Genomic DNA, 26,166 nt, shown 5'->3' on the forward strand with positions numbered 1-26,166 from the left:
AACTGGGGTGCTACTAAAGATACAGACATTAACAATAACAGTTTCTTAATTACTATATTATATTTATACAAAATGTATGAACTTCTATTATAAATAAATCAGGACTTAAGAAGACTAAATGTGCTGGAAGAAAAAAAGGTCAGTGGGTTTTCTCACAGCTGCACCTTTGAAATAAATGTCCTTGTTTGGTTCAGGAGTCAAACTCTGGCTGCTGCTCCATCAGGATGGAGGTGTCGTTGCCTCTGCTGGAGGCCGGATCCAGGCAGGAAACTCCCAGAGCTATAAGACACAACCACACCTGGAGCACGCACGCGCGCACACACACACACGCACACACACACACGCACACACACCACATTCGATCAGTCCATTGATCAGACAAAGATCACACATTCAGTAGACTATATGATTAGGGCTGAGCAATTAATCTTTTTTAAATCGAAGAAGGTGCAATATGTAGATGCTGCTATTGAACTGAGGCAGATCAGACATTTCAGTTTACAGGAAAGTACCGATATTTATTCATTGGAGTTGTTGTTTTCTGATAAATGTTCTGTGTTTGTGTGTTTAATGTTCCATGCTTATTAAAAGAAAAACACTTATTGCTGGCAATTCACATCTATGTTCTCATCCTAACATAAGAATATAGAGCAGTTTGATGGTGTCTCATGTTGTAATGCTGCATGACATGTGTTATATGTTACACAGTGAATATTGAACATTAGCTAAACTTAAAAAAAAATTGCAAATGGAATCTTTACTGCAATATAGACAGATATATAGATTTTTTTCCCCCCCCCCCCAAATCGTTCAGCCCAATATGAGATGCAGCGTTCAAATGGTGAGCTATGCTGCTGTGTGATGTGATAATGTTTTCTTTTCTTTTATAACTGTATTTACTGAATTAAAGTTATATACAAAAGAAGTAGTCCAGCATGCGCACACACAGGCTACAATAGTACATTTAGTACACAAGTTTAAAATAATAAACCAAAGGAATTATAATATTAGAAGAAGTTATATGTTGATACAACTCATTCACAAGATAAGGAATGAACATTGTAAATATGTGTAGACCAGGTAGCATTCTCTGGTTCTACCTTCTGACATTATTGACTATGCTGCCTGATAGCTGGAGATTAAGTAGCTGGAAAACAGTTTTAGCTTCACAGTGGAACAAGCTAGATATGCTCTGCTAATGTTACCTACCAAATATCCCACAAATAACAGGTATGCTATGTAGAGGAACGCTGCCAGCACATACAGCCACACGCTGTCGAGTTCCGTCACATAGACCACGACAAAGTACATGTTGATGGCACACACGATCAAGATCACCAGTCCTCCTCCGATCTTAAACACTCTGCAGGAAAAAGGAGAAAGAGTGTGTTTTATGGAAATACAATTATCATTTGTCTTTGTGTCTTTATGCTTTATGAGGTAGATGAACTTACAATCCGTTGGCAAACTCATTCATGAGAGATGGCAAACTGGTGAAAGTGAGGATGGGAATGAGGGCAAATGGCAACTGTGAGAGAAGAATGAACATATCACATATACATAAACACATTATAATACTAAAATGTAGTTTATACCATTTCATGAGTAGTCATTCAAATCACGGTTAAAACAGATATTTTTCTTACTGTACACAGGAGAGGGATTGGATCCTACTCGCTTGTATATTTGAATCATATTAATGTCCTCCTTTTTGTATTGCATGTTATATATTTATTTAAAAATAAATTGTAAAGTGCTTTACAGATTAAGTGCTGTGAGATCAAAAGGTTTTTTAAAAAGGTGATATACGAGAAAGATAAAGCATGCAGGTGTCAGTGAACCCGGGTAAATGCTGGATCGGATCCGTTAGACTTGTCGACGTAGTTAGGTTTAGGCATGAGGAGTGGGGATTGGTTAGGATAAGAATACCAGGGTAAGCCAATCAGAGGCAGAATAATGGGGCATTCACATCAGAAAAAGCGATCCGGCTCTTCGCCGCAGGGTGGCGCGGCGGGGAATGTCAATGAAACGGCCCATTTGTGTGATTTATAATTACTGTTTTCCGTCAGATCGTTTATAGGTTTTGTTGTTTCGACCGCACTTGAAGGCAGCTTCATTTCACAGGAGAAAGAGAAAGAAAAGAGACGAGCGAGACATAGCGAGTGCTTTGTTGTTGCAGGAAACATTCAGCTATTACCCAAACTCCCGGGCAGTTCAGTGCTTGTGTTTTGTTTTTTACCCTCATAGTGTTTTAAAACATTCTTGTGGCAGCGATAGAGGCAGTGATGTTTCCTGTTTCCTGTAAGGGATTCTCACACCGCCTCAAACCAGAGCTCAAAACACACCAACAAGTCTGATTTCCGTTACATGATTGGCCACCGCTGCATGGCGTGGGGTTACGTTTCCCCAAAAGTTGAGTTGGTCTCAACTTGTCGCCGCAGGCCCGCTGCGTTGTTTTGAATGTCCCCCTGCGGCAACCCCCGCCCCACCCTAAACGACGTCAACACGTCTAGCGGATCCGATCTACCATCTACGGTGAACCAGCCCCCCCGGTCCCCCACTGCCTGACCTGCATGCTCTGCAGCACGTTGAGGAAGTCGTTCATGCCCGTCAGGTGCTGCACGTCCTGGAAGATGGCCACCAGCAGGGTGGGAGTGATGGCCATGGAGCGGGTCAACAACACCCGAGCAAAACGCGACCAGCGCAGGTTCAAGAAACCCTGAGGGTCACAAAAACACAGAGTCTGTGACATTTATAAGAAAACGGCACTTGTTTGTGAGAGCAAAGCATTTAATGTGCATATCATTACCTCACTTAAATTAATAAAGCCTGATTCCACAAAGAGGTTTTTGAGTACACAACTTCATCTGTAAAACAACTGACTGATAGGGGATTGTGATAAAGGTAAAAGAAACAGGGCAGACATTTCCACTTTTTGTGCTACATGTGAGTGCTTTTGTGCACGGCTGATTCCTCCCTCCTCCACTGACCTCCATGACAAACTGGCCGGAGTACGTTCCAGTCATGGTGGAGCTCTGACCAGCTGCAAGGATCCCTACGGCCCAGATGTAAAGCGCTGCTGGGCCGAAGAAACAGCCAAGCACCACTCCCTGCAAACAGACACGCAAACGGAGAGGACGGTCAACAAAACTGCAGCGTTACATTCACCAGGCAACAAGTAAAGTCCCACGGTGCTTCAGTAAAAAACAGGAGAGGGATGAAATGACTATGTGTAATGTAAAAGGGGTCACTCATAATGAAAAAAAAAACCATATTATACTTCTTTTCAGTGTGCTATTTGTACTCTTGGGGTCTCATAATAAGTTTACATGCTTTGATGTTCAAAAAACATGTTTCTCATAATGCCCATTGCTGCAGCTCCTCTGTCTGAAACACTAGGCTTGTTCGAGATGAGCTGCGCCTCGCCTGTAAAGTGGACGAGAGCAGGCGGCAGCAGCCGGGGGCGGTGACAAAAAGCCGCGGTCAAGTCAGATAGTATACAGCCGATTCTAGCAGCCTTCAGGCTGAACAGGAAGTCACACTCACATCCCGTTAGGTCCAATTCCGATTTAATAAAATGTTATCAGACCCATATATTAGCTGATGTTAAAAACTGACTGTAGATGATCCGTAATCTGAACGGATTTAGTCTCTCTGATTTCTAAACGTAACTATCAGCCACACAGCATGTGTTCTGTACAGAATAAGCCTTTAAATCAGACAAATAGCAATTAAAACACCTCTGATTCAAAACAATAAAAAGTTTATATAAAACGTCATCATGTTGGGTCGATTCTGAACCAATTAGCTGTTAGATCAGCTGAGAGCCAGGCGTTTCCCAGCATACCCTGGGTCCGCCTGGGTCTTGCAGTCGGTGAAAAGCAACTGCGCTGCCTGCATCTCAAACCTGCGGCCGCCTTGATCTCGTGAGGTTATCGTCGCCCCCACGTGTGCATGACGTCAGAGCGAGTCGGATCAAGTCGGACACAAATCGGCATGCATTGGGCGGCGATCGTCGGTGATCGATTCTACGCAGACCTGGCTCATCTCGAACGAGCCTACTGTCTGAGCTCTCGGCCCCGGCTTCCTGAAAAGCCCAGTCTGTTCTGATTGGTCAACCAAATTCAAACAAGCCACTGGGCGGGTTGCGCTTGCTCAGGCAGCACCTATGGGCAACACATGAAAAACTGGGCTGGCTTTCTCCATCAGTGACATCACTAACTGAGGAATTTCAAACAGAAATGTGGGAGAAGCGTTTTCAGGCAGACAAGAAGTGCTGTCTGTGGGAGAGAAAGCTCCATTTGGAGTGAAATGTGTGTCTTTGTATAACAGACATACTTTTATGCTTTATTACAACTCACAGTTTAAAGCTAAAACAACATAACCACATTTATAGCGGAGACAGCGTGGGTGTTTGGTTGCGGCCGCCCCAGGGCCCCACCGCTGATCTTGCGTCACTTGACATAAAAGGGCTGCTAGCGAAGTGACGCGCCGCAGATTAATGTCTGAAGGAAGCCTATTACTGCTCAAAGTCTAAGTCTGCACTACTCCAGCTCTTCTTATCAAACCTAACAGTCACTTAACTCACGGTTCCAAATGTAAACCAGCACAACAGGGACAATTACCAGGCAACAAAACACTACATTCTAAGCAGACACGTTTAATAAACGGAATTCATAAAGTTACATTTGTATTTTCGAACAAAGCAAATTTTAACACAACTCTATTTACCGCCTTGCATCATGGGAATTGGCCAGCCAATGAACCGATTGCACCTGACTGCAGTACGCAGATCGGGGGTTGGGCTAAATGTGGGCGGAGCTAAACATTAAAAAGAACTCTAAAAGAGTGAAATGCCAAATTCACAATTCACAAGGCGCTGACAGGTTCTCCCTCCGCCGGGGGCTCTAGTGCTTTCTTGTTTGCCACAACACGTGTTATATTTGAGTTGAAATTTGAATAGGCTACATCACTTATCTGCGGTGTATAATTCATTTATTGCGTCCATGCTTTCACTTTGCCGTGAAAGAAGACTAGGTTATGGTTAGGTTAAGAAAAGGTTATTTTAAACTTGAAAGGCAACTCTTTTTTTTGTTGCAGCACACACACACGCTTTTTTTTCCAACTGATAACTTAACTGACATACCCAAGTTCAATCAACATATACATATCTGACAAAAAAATTCAAATAGTCGACCCAATGAATAAATGCAAGTTTCATTTTCAAAAACTCATAAAGTTGAGTTCAAAATCCACAACTTGTATAAGCTCGTTCAGTTAAAAATAAGAAATAAGTGGACAGAACTAAATGGGTCTGTAATGTTTTACAGTGCACTGATGGGCATTTTTCACCATTTCCTGACATTTTATAAACCAAACAACTAATCCATTCATCCAGAAAATAATACAGATTCATCCACGGTTAAAATAATCGTTAGTTGCAGCCCTATGTTTTTACTTTATATACTGCTGGGGGGTAGCTTGTGAATTTCCCCCAGAGGACCAATAAAGTTTTATCTAAATCCATAATATTACATCATCATTTATTTGTTGATTATATTTTGTGTTATTGCGTTTGTGAATCTGCAATGTAACTAAAGTTACAAAATAAATGCATTGGAGTAAAAAGCACAATATTTCCCTCTGAATTTTAGTGGAGTAGAAGTATAAAGTAGCGTAAAATGGAAATACCCCAAGTACAAGTACAATACTTGAGTAAATGTACTTAGTTTTCACCACAGCCCATACTGGAGATTAAGAGTCATGGTATCTCCCTCTCTGTGGGTTCCAATTTGACCATTCTCTTTATAAATATGTCTCTTACCAATTCTTAATAGCAGGAATGGCCCTTTAAATGTATTAAATTCATATCGCCCAATCAACAAAACTTAAGCAAATCTAAACTTCCCCCTTCACTGACATCAGCTCTGTAGTTGTAGTGGCAACAGTGACGGACACTTTAAACTTACCCCTTTATAGAGGTTCACCTCCAGAGTTTGATTGTTCAGAGGGAATATGTCTAAATGAGGACTTCCTGTTTGATTGCAGACGTTGTACTGGAATGGGAAAAAAAAAAAAATACACATCTGTAGCACAGCAGCCAAAGAAAAGAGAATTTGTTTGTTTTTTTACTTCCAAAAGGCGGCTTGAAATTTCACTCCTGTTGGATTATAAGAGCGGGCACAGAGATACTCACCACCTCTTGGTTCGTGCGTCCATAGAAAGCCTCGGCGAAAACAGCCACCACAAACACGTTGATGAGGAAAGAGACAAACAGCGCGACGGTCGACTCAATGAAGAAATATTTGTTGGCCTCTTTCACTTCTTCCTTGTTCGACCGATCCACTTCTCGAGACTGACGAGGACATTTGGACACTTAATGTTTTGCTGGTACGTGAAGTTTCATGCAGTTGATTAAGAAGAAAAAGGGGAACGCTATAAATTAGGGATGCACAATATGAGGAAAATATGCCATATGCGATATTGTGTTGAATATCACGATAACGATATTACTTTCAACAAATAAAAACATATTAAAATGTACTCAGTTCTGCCTTTCTGCTGCTTTCAGTAGTCTGCTTAAATACAAGAAATTACTTGTTGAATTTCCAACAAATAATTTCCAGCATTATTTTATTGAACACATTGGACACTGAATTGAACATAAAAGGTACCAGACAATTACAGTTACAGGGTTTTTCCTGCATAGAGGAATTTTTGGCGCGCGCCCCCCCCCCCCCCCAAAGAGGTTTTAGCCAGCCCCAAAGGAAAATCACCAGCACCAAAATGATAAGAATTAAGAGAAAAAATAGCGATTCAAATCCTCTCTGAATGTGTTTAAGAGCAATTCACCAAACAACAACATAAACTTGAATATGAGAGATAATCTCAGTTTTACCGTCCAGATTCTGGCTGTACCAGACTCTCCCGGTGATTCATTTAAATATATGTATTTTATTGTTTTGTTAATTGGGTTTCATTTACTCAAGTATACTATAATTGTCAGAAATAACAGGAAAATGCAAAGATTTCTGTCAAATAAGGTAACACAGACTCATTGTGTTTACTGTACGCGGACCGATCATGCTTACTGTCTTGCGTAGTCCCCCCCCCTTCCCCAAAATGGCCATTCAGAGCCAGGAAAACTCCCTGAGTTACATTTTAGAGTGCAGTTTTCTACTGATATTTTCTTTCAATTAACACAAAAAGAGTGTCTTGCGCGATGAGTCGCAGCATTATGCAATGTCTTTATTGCGACAGTTGACATCGCGATGGCGATAAAAAAAAAAAAAAATGTAAATAAAAGATATATAGTGCAGCCCTAGTATAAATATCCAGCAGGCGATCGCACCTTGACGAGAGCAGAGTGGAGGTAAATGTTGTGAGGCATGATGACGGCTCCCACAATGCCGACGGCCTGAGCCAGCTGAACCGGGCCGCAGCCCTCGCAGTACGGCACGAACATCCCCTTCAGCAGCTGGCCCTGGTCTGGACTCACTGTCACATACTGCCACAGAGAAAGCCGTGCACGAGGACATGTTTATGATATGCAAATGAGGAGGAATCAAGAAGGAATCAGTCCAGATTTGGATATACAGTGTAACCAGAAAGTTGGCTCAGAACAGCAGAATAAAAGTGTTACATAGAGCCATCTTAGATCTATAGATGTAAGCAGACTAAGTCAAGACCAATTTATCAAATTTTGATTTTGGCTCCTAATAAATCACAAAAATAATCTTGCACATCATGTATTCATCATTTTGCAAGTAAACTCTTATTTTGTCCTGTGTTCTGAATGACGCACACACTTTCACCCATCACTCAGCCACAATTTAAATATATATTTTTATATTGTTTATTTTAAGGGGAATTCAAAAAATTTAAATAGGAAAAGTATTGTATTATGTCCACTGTTTCACTGTTTTGCAAAACTAATGATAATTCCTTCAGCCTCATCTTTACTTTGTGCTTTGGTGCTAATTAGCAAATGTTTGCATGCCAACATGCTAAACTAAGAGGGTAAACATGGTGAACATGACTCATTGAGCTGAAAGCACCGTGATGTAGTACAGCCTCACAGAGCTGCTAGAACGCTTGCAGAGTCTTTGTCTTGTTTGTTCTTCTGGATTTTCTGTTTTTTTTTTTTTATTGTTAGTGCCACTTCCCTATTTCAACTCACTGAGGGCAAATTCATAGCCACAACTCTCGAGTGGGAATGAGATCAAATGTGTTTGCTTTTTTTTTTTTTTTTACGTGTGAAATTTAGGTGCTGTGACCTTTGTTTTATCACCAGTGGTTATTTTCTCCATCAGATTTTTAAAGTATATGATTAGCCACATTGTGGGAGTGCAAATAGGATCGTTATACTGTCCATCATAGTGTGTCTTATTCAGTACTGTTGACCCACTCAGGACTGTTAAGTTAAGATGTTATAACAAGCTGTCTAACAGATTGAAATAGATATGGGTGGAGGAGAAATGTAAATGTTTGCACCTCGTATCCAAAGGTGATGGCCATGATGGTGATGAGCAAACCAAAGAAGGCTTCCAGCTTCCTGAGGCCTGCACAGACAGAAATGAGGATGTTTTATTTATCAATTGTTGTGGTAGCGAGATGTTCCACTGTGAGAGTACCACCACAACCTACCGTATTTGTCTAAGAAGAGGAAAACAAACGTGTCGATGATGGTGATGAGGACGCCACCCCACAAAGGGATCCTACACACACACATACACACACACACACGGTGGAAATAATCAACACAAAAAAGGTATCATTTTAAAGGTCCCATATTATTTTGATTTTCAAGTTCATACTTGTATTTTGGGTTCTACTAGAACACGTTCACATGCTTTAATGGTCAAAAAACACTTTATTTTTCTCATACTGTCTGTCTGAATATACCTGGATTCACCCTCTGTCTGAAACGCTCCATTTTAGCGCCTGTCTCTTTAAGATCCCCTCCTAAAGAAAGCCCAGTCTGTTCTGATTGATCAGCATTTCTGGGTCTTCCACATTCGCTCTCTTGGAGTGTCTGCAGCCGGGGAATGACTGTATCGGCACTGTAGCAGCACGTTCTACCTATATATAGTATAGTTGTGACATCACAACCGTACAGAAGTCCTGACGGCTCGTTTAAAGACACAGTTTCTGAATACAGGCTGTGTGTATTTCTCTGTAGATTGAGCATTTTGATACTTCCACAGTGTTTATATAGCACCTTGACCTGCTTTAGAATTAAAAGAGACATGGAAGTCTCACTTTTTACAATATGGGACCTTTAAGGCACAGCAGCTTTAAATAGATGTTGTGTTTGTTGACCACCTGCCGGAGGAGAGCAGGTTGAAAGCGATGGCACAACCGATGACCTCCTGCATGTCTGAGCCGATGATGGCCAGCTCCACCATCAACCACAGGATGATACGAGGCACCTGGACAAACCAAAGGACACAGGTTAGCGCCATGAGATATTGAGTTCCGTTTCATGTAACAGAATGGCTTCAGTTCCTGCCGCCTAAACTTAAACTTTCTTTAAGGCATCTGTCTTTAATTATCTACAACCAACCTGCTCTTGCTTCTAATTTGCGTGACACATGATTATTATTATTTCTTTCCCTTTTTTTTCTCTTAGTTTCTTACTTTTCTCCTCCTTAGTGTGTTGGCACCTGTTTGTGCATATACTCTAAATAGTAGCACAATTGGAATGTATGCACACGCATTGTGTATTTACTATTATATATTAGTGTATATTTTATTTATTTTTGTTTTTGTATTTTTTATTGGGGGGAAACAGTCGATGTTGGAATATTTAGGCTTGGGAGTGTTGTGTGTGTGTGTGTGTATGTAAATGTATTTTCTGTATAATATTATTAAGGACCCCCTCAAAAATTAGATGATTCATCTCAAGGGGTTATCCTAATAAATACTGGCAAGGTAAAGCGGAGAAAATATTCCAATGATAGCGTACACTTAAACTGACAGATTTGTTTAGGTGGGCCTTTTTAATGTGTCTAAAATGCATTTAGCAGCAGCCCCGGTCCACAGCAGTACATTGCTTAGCTTCTGTGTCGGTACTCCTGCCTGCTTCTCCAAACCAACCGGTGTGCTGACTGCCATCTTTATATGAAAATTTTTAACGCTAACACTTAAAGCTATAAGTAGTTGTAGTTTCTGTCGCCCCCATGAGGAATTCTAAGTAATGACAACAACACTGTCGGCGCGTCCACATGATACACACATGATATTATTTTGTTTCTGTGCTCGACTTCCTGTCCGCACTATCTGCCGTGTGCTGAATTGCTGCGGAGCTCTCCGACGTCCGGCAAAAATAGAAGCTCTGCGTATCTGCTCCGCAGGGCTGCAGAGCGCTGGAGCTGGGATGCAGATGTCAGTGGAAATACACACATTGACTTTAATGGAAACCTAATGACGCCGCTGCCGTTCCGGAGCGGATCCGCAGCCGTTACGCATCCAGTGGAAATTGGGGGTGAGTAATACAGAGAGAGTTGTGTGGAGCTGATAGTCTTAAAGGGGAACGTTACCTTAATTTACCTTAAAGGAGAATTCCGGCCAATTTTTACGTTAATCTTGATCGCTATAGCTACGCGAGTACTTTCGATCCGAATCAGTGCAGGTAACACGGAGAAGCTGCAGCTACATGTACAAGCGTCCCCTGAGCTAAAACGGCAGTTGTCGGGGCAAGTTTTAGAGTACCTTTGTGCCTCTTAACAGACACAAAATGCAATTAATATGTCTGTGCCACATGAACAGGGCCCTTACTTGTCAACAAGATGCGTTTTCAACTCAGACATTATTTAAATTCACCTACCCTGGTCCCTGTCTCGATCCTGCCGGTAGCTAGCTTGCCCTGCTAGCTGATAGCCGTTAGCTGCTAGCTGCCCTCCGATGAGTGTATTCAGACAGGCGACTGTAATAATCATCCCAATAACAATCCACGGAGCGGCGGTGGTGTGGCTATGTCCTCCAGAGGACATATCACGTCTTGAAGTTTATTCCCCTTAAAAAAAAACAGTAGTGCGGTAGTAGCTGTTAGCTGCTAGCTAGCTGCCCTCCGGTGATTGTGTACAGCCAGATATCCGTTAGCCGTTAGCTGCTAGCTGCCCTCCGGTGAGTGTGTACAGCCAGATAGCCGTTAGCTGCTAGCTGCCGTCCGGTGAGTGTATTCAGCCAGGTTTCTGTGATAATCATCCCAATAACAATCCACAGAGCGGCGATGGTGTTGCTATGTCCTCCAGTTACTGAAGGCTAGCTTTAGTTTGCGCTTAGAGCAGCAAGTTCATCTGCCTGTTGCCCCTCTGTTTGTCTCGTTTTTTCCAACTCTTGTGAGGCTAGTTCTTCGTCTGTATACTCAGGTTCGAATAAATAAGGACGACCATCAAACTCAAAAGGCTCTTCCGTGTGTTGCATATCTGCTATGTTCTCCATAGTTAGCTAGCTACGTTACTCCAAGCTTCTTCCCTTGTGAACAACTCCGCTCTTCACTCTTCACACACTACTCTTTACCTTTTCCTGCTACAACTGAAATCCCAGGAGACAGCGCGATGCTACAGCTAAGCTTCAGTAACGCTATTACTGTGCAAGCCACAGACATCGTTTATCCCGTTTCCATGTAGTTACATAGTCACTGATAAGGCATGATCTGTCCTATGCAGGACATCCACCAGACCACCGCCGCTCCGTGGATTGTTATTGGGATGATTATCACAGAAGCCTGTCTGAATACACTCACCGGACGGCAGCTAGCAGCTAACGGCTAACGGCTATCAGCTAGCAGGGCAAGCTAGCTACCGGCAGGATTGAGACAGGGACCAGGGTAGGTGAATTTAAACACTGTCTGAGTTGAAAACGCATCTTGTTGACATGCAAGGGCCCTGTTCATGTGGCACAGACATATTAATTGTATTTTGTGTCTGGTAAGAGGCACAAAGGCACTCTAAAACGTGCCCCGACCACTTCCGTTTTAGCTCAGGGGACGCTTGTAGTACGTAGCTGCAGCTTCTCCGTGGCCGGAATTCTCATTTAACGGAACAGCTTCGGAGTCATTGGAATGGTTATATGACTTTTTTCGGGTTGAATGGTGGTCGTCCCGCTTTCCCTTAGTGCCTGTGAGCGGAAAAACCACCCATGCAACCTTCGGCATCAGCATCAGGAAGTATGGCGTGATATCAGATCTTGCGATGTAACGAATTGCTTCACGGCACTGCACACATACCGGCTAACAAGGTAGCGATGGAGTTTTTCACACTATCGTCATGGCTGAGCCGACAAAAAAGAAGCAGAAAGCTAGGAAAGCATTATTGGAGGAACAGAGAAAAGGGAAACGGCAGACTGACCGAGGGAGTACACAAGTAAACATAGGAGCTGCCAAATATCTATTCCGAAGCTGTAGGGGGAGCTCTATGGAGAAACCTGCGAGCAAACAGCGAAGAAATGGCCAAAACTGCATAGCGCCCCTTTAATTAGCTTTGTAGCAACTCATTTGGCAATGGCTTGAATGTAACGGACGTTCATTAATTTCAAAAAGTTACGCACTAAAGCTTTAAAATGTACTGGTGATTTTGTATGTTTGCATTTTACATTTGGTATGTCCTTTGGGTGTGGTTTTTCTACTAGCCATTACAGGTTTCTACCACACCCTCACATGTATCCATTACAGGTTTCTACCACACCCTCACATGTATAGAGAATACACTATGGACATTGGAGAAGTAGCCCATACAACCCCACTTAAAAAAATCTGAACTATCCCTTTAAGAAATTGTTCCATTCATAATGCTCCCGGCATTTTTCTGACAGCAGAAACACAGTAGTTAAACTCCAGAGAACAAAAGGGTGCTCACATTATTTGTTTTTAACCATGTGGTTAACAGTTCCACTTTAGGTATTAAGGAATCAGAGAGAGACTTTTTTTTTTTTTACACAATAATTCATTAAGTCACTCTGGATTTAACTGTGTATTTAAACACATTTTCTCACAGTTTTACTATTTTAGGTTCACGTTTGGTTTTAATAGAATGTTTGGATCATATAATCCAATGATTACAGCTAACAACAGAGGTCAATGCTGGTTATGCAATGAGGCAGTTACAGTAAATCAAGATTACTTCTGCTTACAGCCTCTCAGTTCCACCAGTTCTGCATTGCTGCTGAGTATTGATGAAGTCAATCACTCATAGGGCTGCACAATATATCATCTTTTTATCATCATTGCGATTGCAACTGCCGCAATAAACACATTGCGAAAGGCTGCGACATATTGCGAAAGACACTCTCTGTAGAAAACTGCACTTTAAAATGTAACTGTCAATAAAAGAATGTTGGACATGAGTTCCTTTTGTTTGTTTTAAAATCAACAAGCAACTTATTTTTTATTTTTAGCAGAATACTGAAAGCAGCAGAAAGGCAAAACTGGGTACACTTTAATATCTGTTTATTTATCTCAAGTAATATAGTCAGCGCAATATTCAACCTAATATTGTATCTTGTATATTTTCCTCCTATCGTGCAGCGCTTTAGAAACAGAGAACACAGTGAATGTTAGGAGGCGCCGTAGATATTTCCTGCAAACAGCTGAGATAACTGCAGTCTCACCGTGTGGTACTGGCGGTTGCAGACTTCGGCCAGGTGCATCCCCGTGACGACGCCGAGCCGCGCCGCCAGCCGCTGCAGCAGCAGGCCGATGATGGTGGCTGCCAGCAGCACCCAGAGGAGCTGACAGGAGCAGAACACAGTCAGGCATCATCATCTGGCAATCAGCTGCCTTCATCCGCTCAAATAAAAGGTCAATAACATTCGGAGTTTGCAAAATGATGTTAACAAATAGTTTAAAGTGCTCATATTATGCTCATTTTCAGGTTCATAATTGTATTTAGAGTTTGTACCAGAATAGGTTTACATGGTTTCATTTTCAAAAAAATATTTTTGTTGTACTGCACATTGCTGCAGCTCCTCTTTTCCCCCTGTGTGTTGAGCTCTCTGTTTTAGCTGAGGCATCGCACTTCTATTCCATCTTTGTTGGGAGTCGCACATGTGCGGTAGCTAGGTAAGGACAACCAGCTAGTCAGAAGCAGAGTATGAGGATATGCCACGCTAGCAGCTAGGTGAGCATTATAACGTGTTACAAAGTGACGCACGTTCGTCACAGAAGTAAAGGCTGGACTACAATAGAGCTGTTTGGAGCAGTTTGTGAACAGGGTTTTCTGTTGGAGATGGTAAGTCCCTTTGGGGGGGACTTTGGGCTTTTTCACTTTTCTAAACCTATAAAATGCACAAAAAAGATATATAACACAATAAAAGGTAAGGGGAAAAGCCAAAAAGCATAATATGAGCACTTTAAAAGTTTGTAGTTCGTAAACCTGTGAAAAAAGTTTGTGAATGTATTTTGCAAATTTCATGTACAAATTTAGGGCTGGGTCCGAATTGCGTCCATAGTATCGAGTATCGAAAAATGCCTCGTCATTCAATACCCAATTTCAATACCCAAGGAGCAAATCTCATCAGAGACAGACAGTAAGCCAATAAGCATGCAGCATGCTTCTACCAAGATCTAATAATGTCTGTGATTGGCTGTCTGACGTTACACGTCGTAGAGGCATGCAGGAAAAACTCTACGTTACACAGAGACGGCTCACGTGTGTTGTTGTATTTTGAGAGGCTTGACAACAGTGTGCGTCACATAGTTGTAAAGGCCCTCAAACTTGTACCGTAATGTAAAATGTTGTAATTTCTTTTTGTTAAAATGGATTTTATAAAATCGGTATTGAAAAAGGAACCGGTAGCGAATTCCAGGTATCGGCATAGAACATTTTTGAACGATACCCAGGACTCAGCCTACATGGGGCGCACGCTCTTACTGGGTGAACTAGAGGTCGTCTCTGATCATTCATTTTAAATGGCAATTTAACCAAATACACAGAAGAGTGTTACAACGCCGACATCTGTTTAGACATTTTTGCTCGTTTTCCTGTTTTCCAGTCAACTTCACCTGTCATTCCCCACCTGCCCTATAGCTGATCCAGACTACTCAATATAGACAACAAAATCCATCATCATCAGGCCGTTCCTAATCAACCAACACAACAGTGTCAGTTATTGTAGCCCCAGCATTACTTTAGTTACCTTGAAGCCAGCTTTAGCACCAGACTGCAGGTCAGACTCGATGTTACCTGGGTCCAGGTAGGCGATGCTCATCAGAAAGCCCGGCCCGGTGAAGGCCCACAGCTTACGGAGACTGAACCCCCTCTACAGGAGACACAAATACAAGCTGTTCAAAGAAGGTAAAGTCTGCACAACAGCTTCGAGCTTTAGTGCGTAACTTTTTGATATTAACGAACGTCCGTTACATTCAAGCCATTGCCAAATGAGTTGCTACAAAGCTAGTTAAGACTATCAGCTCCACACAACTCACCTGTGTTTCTCAGTATGGCTATGTTCAGAAGATTGTGTCGTCCGGCGACTTTCCCGCGCAGAAACTTAAGTGACGAAAATTACCTCTTCTGAAGAGTCCATCATGTTTTTTTAATCCTCCGTGTCCTCCTTGGCTACTAGCAACTGCATGGGGGAGGGGTGGGGGTGGTGCGTGATCACCGAAGGCTTGTATCATGTGGACGTGCCGACAGTTTTGTTGTCATTACTTTGAATTCCTCATGGGGGACGACAGAAACTACGTACTATAGCTTTGATGCTCCGGAAAAATACTAATAGTGCAAATAAGGCACACAACGTTTTGGCCCAGAATTTGGCCTTCCTCAGGTGTATTTGATTGCAGTGACCCATGACCGTTATGTGTTTTCATCATATCACATGGTAAGAGGTCATGTGATATGCGAAAAATAAACATACATTGGAATACTATCCAGATGTAGATACTAATGCTTTTCAGATTGGGTAATTACAGTAAGATGACAAAATAATGACCTCACTGTTTCTGTAAGTGCTGTTAAATATGTGCTGTTTATGACGCATAATTAATGCAAAATTCATAGTTTATACTCATAGTCTCATACAGTAAATACATAGGAAATGTGTTTAATGTAAAGGTTAAAATGAATGTGATGTAATAGTTAAAGATTTTAGTCTGTTGTGTTTTTTGGTTCTCTCGGAACTAAAGTTCTCTGTTGTGGTTTCCACTGCTGCGGTATTTGTTAATGGACGAGGAAAAATCTAACGTGAGCACATGTTACGGCGCTCTGCTCTGCTAATTAAGTTGGAGTTACACTGTTGTAGAAGGCCAAGGCGAACAGTGAAGGATTTTCAAAGGATTTAAGAACCTCTTTTCAGGACAAGCAGCCAACGAGGTATTTTATCTTAAATGTGAAGCTTTATTTATATTCGCGCTAAGCACAATTTGTATTTTTATTTTCTTCGGTAATGTATAATTCATTTGACGTGCTTACTATGTTCATTCACATATAGTTCTCACGGCGTGACGTGGATGCATTAAGGACAAAAGACCAAAGCAATAAACGCCCGTTTCAAAGAACCAACCTGTGTCTGTGTTGTCGTGAAGAGAGCTACAGTTTCACTTTACAATTGATGCATGTAGTTGTTTCAAACTAACAGACTCAAGTGGGTGTGGCTCTCATAAATACAATTCAAATTCCTAGCAGCTCACTGCAATCAAATACACTTGAGTAAGGCCAAATTGTGGGCCGAAACGTGTGCCTTATTTGCAGTATTAAAGTATTTTTCAGGAGCATTAAGCTTTACCTTCTTTGAACATTTACTTTTTTGTCCTGCACCAGCAACTACATGGAGGTGCACAACATCATCTTTTTTTGAACAAATACAAGCTGTAACACTAACAACATTACATATACTGCACGCTGATGGTTCCCAATCTAACAAAAAAAACTTTCAGCGGTCTATAAAGGAAATTGGCCCAACTTTTAACACAGGTTTTTACCATGGACTCATGGATTACCTGGCTGTCCTCCTCAGGAACAGGGACCCTCTGTTCAAAGTAAGTACCAGTAACTGGTTCATTATTCTGTTTCTGGAGGAAGACAGAGGACACTCTGTGTGTGTGTGTGGTCTGGATCACTGCCTTCTCTTGCTCCACGTCACCGGCTGAAATACGACAGAAAGCACGTTTCAATGACAAAAAACTAATCCTCAGGAGGATTAACATCACACACAAATCACACACTGCTGTAAACACGCACACACAACGCCACAGTACACACATCCTTGACACTTTGCTGACAGATAAATACACATTTGTACAAGTCTGCTTTTACACGGTCCGTAGCCTGAATTCATTTTTATCTGTGAAGTCGCTTTTTAAAACCTATGTATAATCAAAGGCATTCTCTTTATTGATTATTTAAATGATCATATTGTTGTAAATGTAGCTCCTTATGCTCAATGTGTTTAAACGGTTTTTAAATTGTTGTTTTTATCATTGTTTTTGTCCCACTAGCTTGTAAATCACTTTGTAAGTTGGTTTTTAAACGTGCTGTATAAATAAAGTATATTTTTATAAACACCTTGTTTTTACACTCTAATTTGATACAAAAATCATGAAAATGATGTCTTAGTCAGACAGACAAACAGACAGATAGATAGATAGATAGATAAGATAGATAGATAAGATAGATAAGATAGATAGATAGATAGATAAGATAGATAGATAAGATAGATAGATAAGATAGATAGATAAGATAGATAGATAAGATAGATAGATGTACAGCTGAGGCTGATAGTTTTGTATTAGTTTTGTATGTATTTAGTCATAAACTGAAATATTGAGCAAATTCAAATTCTTACCTGATGATGACGCTAAAATTATAGTCATAAAAAGTAAAAAATTGAAATTGAGTATGCTACACGGTACTTTGTAACCATTTACTTTTAACATGCTTATTCCATCTTGTGAAGGGCTCGTTGTCACCAAGTCTCCTTTAGAAACAATCCAAGGCACACTGTACGGTTTGTGACTAAATCAAAATGCCCTTATCTTGAATGGGAACATGCATTTAAAATGAACGACGCGTTCTCCGACTACGGTCTTCATCAGGGTCATTGTCAGCAGTAGCTTTTTAGTAGCCACTTTCAACATGCTCTGAAATACTCCGTTTCAGATTATTCCACTGTACGGCTGCACTGTAGACAAATGTGTTTTTGCCCATTAGGCTAAAGCACATTTCTATGATTTTATTCTGTGTTTTATTGCTTATTGTTTTAAAATGTAATTTGAATGTCTTTCTTTGTCTGTGAAAAGCACTCTGAATTGCCTCTGTGTTTCATGTGCAATATAAATGAAGCTGCCTTCTGCCTTGTAGATGTCAAGTGAAAACTTTGAGCTGGTGGTGGCGCTAGAGGAAAAGTCAGAGGATCACTAAAGTCAGCAGAATTCATCATCTGGTCCCTGTGAATATCTAGACCAACTTTCACACTAATCCATCTAATAGTTATTGAGATATTTCGGGACCAAAGTGGTGGACGATGGAAAACTAGGATCATGCCCTAAATATCCACAGTTGACAGTCCCTGCTGAACAGACAGATGGGGGGAGTATTGGATGAACAGGGACTCATTAGTAATCAGCGGTGGAATGTAACTAAGTACATTTACTCAAGTACTATACTTAGTACAAATGATGAGGTATTTGTACTTTACTTGAATCTTTTCTTTTCAGGCCACTTTCTACTTCTACTCCGCTACATTTCAGAGAGAAATATTGTACTTTTTACTCCTCTACATTCATCTGACAGCTTTAGTTACTGGTTACTTTACTAATTAAGATTTTTTAACACAAAACACATACATTCTGATGTTTTATTATAAATGAAACTAGCCAACAATATAAGGACCTACAAGTCCAGCTGAAATGATTAGACCATTAAACACACAACTGTCTGGATCCTTTCTATCTCTAAAATGGGAGATACTTTTCCTGATGATACTTGCATACTTTTACTTAAGTAACATTTCCAATGCAGGACTTTTACTTGTAACAGAGTATTTTTACTGTGTGGTATTAGTACTTTTACTCAAGGAAAGGATCTGAATACTTCCTCCACCACTGTTAGTAATATAATGAGTTTGTTCTAATTTAAAGGGAGAACGAATGATGCTTCAGCGTCATCTCTCTCGACACACAACAAAAACAAAAAGTGTCGACCAAACAAACGTCCTCACCCTGTCCTCCAGTCGGTCCTGGCTCCTGATCTGTGGGAACACTGGGAGGCAGAGAGGAGATGTGGATGTTCTCAGGAGAGGGGGCTCTGACTGGAAGCAAACAGGTCATTATACTGAGATTATAACTCGATTTACCTGATCACAGTGCACACAAAACAAAATCCTTCACACAGAAACAGCCATGAGAAAAAAAAGTGCAAATTGAATCTTCATCTTATTGTTACTGTACTCAGATCGCTTACTAAGTAAAAGTGAAAGTAGGCCTACCAATACAACAAAAATACACTGCTACAAGTAAAACAAAGTCATGCATTTAAAATCCTCCCTAAGTAATAGCACAGAAGTATTAGCTGTAACATTAACTTAAAGTATCAAAAGTAAAAGTACTCATTATGCAGTAAAATGATATATTATCATATGACATTATTAGATTATTTCTACTGATGAATCAATGTGTAAGCAGTACTTGCTGTAGCTGCTTGAGGTGTAGCTAGTTTTAAATGCTTTATCCAGTTAGGCAGGTTAGTCCAAAGGTTCTCAACCTAGGGGTCGGGCCCCTCCAAAGGGGTTGTGTGATGCTAAATTAGACAAAGTTCTTGCACACAAATTTGGATTTTGAAACACGACAAGAGGCCTCGACTAGACTCTGCTTTCTGTAAGAGCTCACGAATAAATCTTACATCTGAAAAGTGGCCGGCAACTTAAGCGGTCTAACAAATGTAGTGGAGTAAAAAGTACAATATTTCCCTCTGGAATGTAGTAGAGTTGAAATATAAAGTAGCATAAAATGTAAATACCATGTAAAGTGCAAACTTGAGCAACTGTGTCAAATCAGTGTAGTTCCCATTTAACATGTATACTCCAATACATTTAGTTGACAGCTGTACTTACTTTACAGATTAAGATTTTACATAGGCCTACAACATTTGTAAACAGTCTCTTAATGTAAAATATTCATTTTAAATAATAATGAATTCATCTTAGAGTAAAAAGTATAAGAAATGTAGTGCAGTAGAAGTAGAAAGTACCATGGAACAAGTACAGTAGGCCTACAAGTATCTTCAATATGTACTTAAGTACAGTAGGCCTACAAGTATCTTCAATATGTACTTAAGTACAGTAGGCCTACTTAGGTAAATGTACTTAGTTACATTCCAGCAGCTGCCGGGCTTCACTAACAGCAGTGCACGAGACATGAATTGAAAGTAGCCCACCTGACCGCAGAAAGGACATCTTCTCAAGAATCGTCTCTTTAAACTCTGTGAAAACTTCTAAACCACCAGAGGAAACCAGCAGCTACATTCCGGGGATCCGTCTGGTTGTCCATGCTAGTTTCCAGAGGTGTTAATGGAGAGCAGAGCTGGAACATCCGGCCGGCAGGTTGGACATCGTCCCTCCGACTCAAGTGTTGCATCACCGGACAGGTGAGGAAGGAGGAGGAGGAGGAGGAGGGGGAGGAAGGGGGCAGGAAAGGAGGAAATCGCCTGGTGACAAAAGTCAACTGCGACTATTTCACGTGAACCCGATGTCCTCCTGCTCCTTCTCCCGTGAAGCGGTCTGAGCTGATCCTGAAACAGGAGGAAACCGGACTCACTGCAGACATACATATTTCAAAATAAAACCGAAATAAGACAGCTTTTTATTTTTTATTTCAAAATAAAACTACATTATGCCTTTAAAGAATGTTTATTTTAGTTGAGTTATATCATCTGGGAAAGTAAACGTTTTCTGTTCGTTGTTATTTCCTTTTAAAAACAAAGGTCTCAGAACATAGAGCAGCGGTTGTTTCCGGCTACAGGTTTCAAAATAAACCCTATATTGAGAGATAAGCAATCGTTAATAATTAATTAAATTAATAAAAAGTCAGTTATGGCCCTCTTTTAGATTTAACTAGGTCACGATTCCAAGTTCCTCTCAACACATAACCCACCCTTCAGATATAAAAAAATAAAAGTCCATAAAATGTTTAATTTATTTGGATGTGTCACTTTCTAAATTATTTACAATAATTATTTATTATAAATATTGAAAAAAAAATTCAAAATTTTGAATATTGAGCCATAAGTAACTGGAATCATAAATTCATATACCCACCATGTGTTATTCATCATTTTTATTATAATATTATTATGTTTTACTTGTAGCATGTAATATAATGTAATACAATATAGCCTACATCTAAATTTGCTTTAATGCATAATCTAGATATATATTTGATCAAATTAAAAGATGTATTTGACAAAGCAATTTAATTTATTTTGTTCCCTCTTTATAGTTAGAAAAGAGAGAGACGATATAGAAGATATTCATGCAAAACAAAATACCCAGAGAAAGAATAAAAACCCTTAGCAGACATGTTAGGGTGTCCAGCTCCGTCCTGCTGCATTATTTATATCCAACCCTCCAGCAGCAGACAGGAGTGGGTTTGGTTCTAAGGCCCTGCAGAGAAAAGAAATGCTTTCATACTAATGGAGTGGCTGAACAGAGCAGGAGCAGCCACTGGGTGGAGGCAAACACTGACTCATTTGCGTTTGTTTGTCCTGACACATTTCAGTTCCACATTATTGTCAGGGTTTGAAATAAATACCACCACAAACCAAATGCAGGACACTTTTCCTCCTCCAACTCTGACCTGACCTGGATGTTAAGACCTTTTTCACAGCAGACATTTTGAAAAGTGTCAAGTGCCCCAGTAAGCCAGCATGCATAATCATAGACTGTAAAATGATATTATTATATACAAAATATACATTGTGCACAATACAAGGACCCTGAGACTAAAACAGCTAAATGGTATTCAGCCATCATTAAATGTATTATTTACACCTGTGCTTTTTTTACTGTGATATGTAATCTAAAAGAATAGCCACACTATCAGTTGGTGAGTCTTTTGCTCTACCACTTTGGTCCAGACTGACCAACAACATTTGGGTGCATTGTCATTCACATTTGTAAAGAAAATGAAGAAATAAATGATGTGTATTAAATAAGTATTTTTGTAAATACTGGGTGTCTACGGAGTACTGGGAAACAAAACAATCACTTTTGGGGGAAATGGTGTTAACAACACTGATATTGTGCAGAACCTATAAAGTAATTATGTGTTTCACAGTTACAATATGACGACAGTTGTACTCACCATAATGACTGTGTTGTAATTGAGCAATACAAACAGCCCTGTTGTCATTCAGGGAACATAAATCCTTTATTTTATATGTTCTTCAATAACCCCCTCCATCTGAGTTTTGAGAGAGTTTTCCCAAAGTTGTTCCCTCATCTGTACCCTCACAGTAACTCTGAAATACATGGTCTATTACTAGTGGTGGAAGAAGTATTCAGATCCTTTACTTACTTACAATAAAATCATCAAATACTAATACCACACTGTAAAATACTCTTTTACAAGTAAAAGTCCTGCATTGAAAATGTTACTTAAGTAAAAGTATATAAGTGTCATTAGGAAAATTTACTAAAAGTACTCAATGCAGAAAAATCCTCCCATTTTGGAAACTGGAAAGGATCCAGACAGTTGTGTGTTTAATGGTCTAATCATTTCAGCTGGACTTGTAGGTCCTTATATTGTTGGGTAGTTTATTTATAATAAAACATCAGATTTTATAAACTACATGTGTTTTATGGGCAAAGATCTTAATGTGTAAAGTAACTAAAGCTGTCAGATGAATGTAGTGGAGTAAAAAGGTACAATATTTCTCTCTGAAATGTAGCGGAGTAGAAGTAGAAGTAGAAAGTGGCACGAAAAGAAAAGACTCAAGTAAAGTACAAGTACCTCAACATTTATACTTAAGTACAGTACTTAAGTAAATGTTTTTAGTTACATTCCACCACTGACTATTACTTTATAGGTTCTGCAAAATATCAGTGTTGTTTTTTCCCCCCAAAACTGTTTTGTTTCATAGTACTATACACTGTTTCCAGTATATACAAAAACACTAATTCATTTCTTTGTTCCTCTGAAATGCCCACTTGTTCTTCTTTTCTTCCTACATTTTAATTTGAGTAGGAAGCGATAATTATTTTATTGCTACCTGATTCAAACAACCCTGAACAACATGCTCTGTGTAATAGTGTTACTTAATGTCCCTGTGGTATATTCATATTGATTTTTGTTGTGATATCTGTATCACGTGACGTCCTCCTATAAGTTATCACAGCATTCAATACATTTCTTTTGTGGGAAGGAATCCAAAAACTGTTCAGTCCAAACTATAAGAAGTGCAAATATTAGTTTATAATATTAGAGGTCTGATCAGTTTAATTCAGGCTCCAAACAGTTGCGTGTTTAATAGTCTAATCATTTCAGCTGGACTTGTACGTCCTTATATTGTTGGGTAGTTTAATTTAGAATAAAACATCAGATTTTATAAACTACATGTGTTTTGTGTGCAATTGTGTGATTTGTAAGTAACTACTAAAGCTGTCAGATAAAAATACACAAAATATTTCTCTCTGAAATGTAGTGGAGTAGAAAGTGGCATGAAAAGAAAAGATTCAAGTCCAGTACAAGTACCTTTGTACATACATTTGTACTTAAGTACAGTACTTGAGTACTTGTACTGAGTTACATTCCACCACTGCATTTTACCCACTGTAAGGATGAGTTTTAGTCACTTTAAACAAGTTAATAAATGAAATATTGAAAATAAAAGATCTATCCCATTATAATCCCCTAAAACAACATTAGCTTACATCACTACCAGGACCGATCCATGCATGCTTTAAAGGTCCTATGACATGCTGCTTTTTGGATGCTTTCATATAGGCCTTAGTGGTCTCCTAATACTGTATCTGAAGTCTCTTTTATATAGACCTTAGTGGTCTCCTAATACTGTATCTGAAGTCTCTTTTATATAGACCTTAGTGGTCCCCTAATACTGTATCTGAAGTCTCTTTTATATAGACCTTAGTGGTCCCCTAATACTGTATCTGAAGTCTCTTTTATATAGACCTTAGTGGTCCCCTAATACTGTATCTGAAGTCTCTTTTATATAGACCTTAGTGGTCCCCTAATACTGTATCTGAAGTCTCTTTTATATAGACCTTAGTGGTCCCCTACTGTATCTGAAGTCTCTTTTATATAGACCTTAGTGGTCCCCCTAATACTGTATCTGAAGTCTCTTTTATATAGACCTTAGTGGTCCCCTAATACTGTATCTGAAGTCTCTTTTTATATAGACCTTAGTGGTCCCCTAATACTGTATCTGAAGTCTCTTTTATATAGACCTTAGTGGTCCCCCTAATACTGTATCTGAAGTCTCTTTTATATAGACCTTAGTGGTCCCCCTAATACTGTATCTGAAGTCTCTTTTATATAGACCTTAGTGGTCCCCTAATACTGTATCTGAAGTCTCTTTTATATAGACCTTAGTGGTCCCCTAATACTGTATCTGAAGTCTCTTTTATATAGACCTTAGTGGTCCCCCTAATACTGTATCTGAAGTCTCTTTTATATAGACCTTAGTGGTCCCCCTAATACTGTATCTGAAGTCTCTTTTATATAGACCTTAGTGGTCCCCTAATACTGTATCTGAAGTCTCTTTTATATAGACCTTAGTGGTCCCCTAATACTGTATTCTGAAGTCTCTTTTATATAGACCTTAGTGGTCCCCTAATACTGTATCTGAAGTCTCTTTTATATAGGCCTTAGTGGTCCCCTAATACTGTATCTGAAGTCTCTTTTATATAGACCTTAGTGGTCCCCCTAATACTGTATCTGAAGTCTCTTTTATATAGGCCTTAGTGGTCCCCTAATACTGTATCTGAAGTCTCTTTTATATAGGCCTTAGTGGTCCCCTAATACTGTATCTGAAGTCTCTTTCAGAATTACAGCCACTAGAGCCAGTCCCACAATGAGCTTTCCTTAGTATGTGCCATTTCTGTGTCTGTAGCTTTAAATGCTATTGAGGAGGAGAGAGGGGGGGCAAGGTGGAGGGTGGGGGTGTGGCCTTGACCAACTGCCATGCTTCGTTCGTTTGCAAGCCATGATGTCTCTTGCTGGGTTTGTGCCACCTGGGAATAACAGGGACCGTCCCGTGATTACGTTGTTTTGCCGACTGCCAGCGTTCACATGGTCGGGCTGCGTGTTCTTCTTCTTCTGATATATTGGCGTTTGGCATAACAACTTGTTGCATAACTGCCACCAACGGATGGCCGTAGCCTAGAGCATCAGGTGTGTGAAAACATGGAGGCCACAATAACAAAAGATTTGCTGCTGTTTTCTTATACGAGCATAGAAACAGCACATGGACAGGTGTTTGTTTGTGTTATCTGCAGGACAACCAACGGGAAAAGACACAGATAAGGTGTTGTTTTTTTTTTATACATGGGCCTATTTATGAATAATTTGAAACATGTTATGTTTCTTGGCAGAGGCATTTGTCCACAATAAACAGTTTATTGTCATTGAAATATGTTCAGTGAACGAAAGTTGCCTTCAACGCGTCACCAACTGGGAAACTCGGTTAGAAAAATCTAGCCCGAGTTTCCCTCCTCTGATTCTCACAGGAAGTGACGTGAATGATGACGTTTTCACTCGGAAAAATGTTTTTCTGATGTCTATGAACGCAGCATATCTCTTTCTCATGGGCGGGCCAAATTCTCTTGTGACGTCATAAGGAAGAGATTCCAGATCGGCCCATCTGAGCTTTCATTTCCTCAAAGGCAGAGCAGGATACCCAGAGCTCGGTTTACACCTAACGCCATTTCTAGCCACTGGGGGACCATAGGCAGGCTGGGGGACTCATCTTAATGTTAAAAAACCTCATAAAGTGACATTTTCATGCCACGGGACCTTTAAGCCAGTGTGTATACCAAACTTTTTCAAGTCAATGACCCTTAACCTGACATGAATCAGACCATAGACCATGATTTGGGAACCACGTCTTGAAGCTGCAGGTGGAGTAAAGAAGAGACTGAGTGAGACTGAGTAGTAAGAGATCATCTGATCCCCATTTTTAATCCAATAGTTTACTTATTATCAAATCCGAT

The 26,166-nt window shown here is 40.1% G+C and overlaps 1 protein-coding gene across 2 annotated transcripts; it reads right to left on the reverse strand.

Moving 5' to 3' along the window:
- Nucleotides 1-120: 120 nt before the first annotated feature.
- On the reverse strand, nucleotides 121-20,733 carry LOC144521331 (natural resistance-associated macrophage protein 2-like). 2 transcript variants are annotated; one of them, XM_078255871.1, is made up of 16 exons: nucleotides 20,376-20,733; nucleotides 19,162-19,251; nucleotides 16,943-17,088; nucleotides 15,139-15,261; nucleotides 13,612-13,731; nucleotides 9,325-9,431; nucleotides 8,647-8,717; nucleotides 8,494-8,561; nucleotides 7,352-7,507; nucleotides 6,197-6,355; nucleotides 5,970-6,056; nucleotides 2,991-3,110; nucleotides 2,570-2,719; nucleotides 1,455-1,528; nucleotides 1,210-1,363; nucleotides 121-298 (listed from the first exon to the last, which is right to left on the reverse strand). In XM_078255871.1, the coding sequence occupies exons 1-16, from the start codon at nucleotides 20,392-20,394 to the stop codon at nucleotides 191-193; spliced, it is 1,752 nt and encodes a 583-aa protein (XP_078111997.1). In that variant the 5' UTR covers nucleotides 20,395-20,733; the 3' UTR covers nucleotides 121-190. The 2 variants fall into 2 exon arrangements, with proteins under 2 accessions (XP_078111997.1, XP_078111998.1); XM_078255872.1 differs by lacking the exon at nucleotides 19,162-19,251.
- Between the last annotated feature and the right edge of the window lie 5,433 nt (nucleotides 20,734-26,166).

The sequence above is a fragment of the Sander vitreus genome, chromosome 7, assembly GCF_031162955.1.
Source record: "Sander vitreus isolate 19-12246 chromosome 7, sanVit1, whole genome shotgun sequence".
NCBI lineage: Eukaryota > Metazoa > Chordata > Actinopteri > Perciformes > Percidae > Sander > Sander vitreus.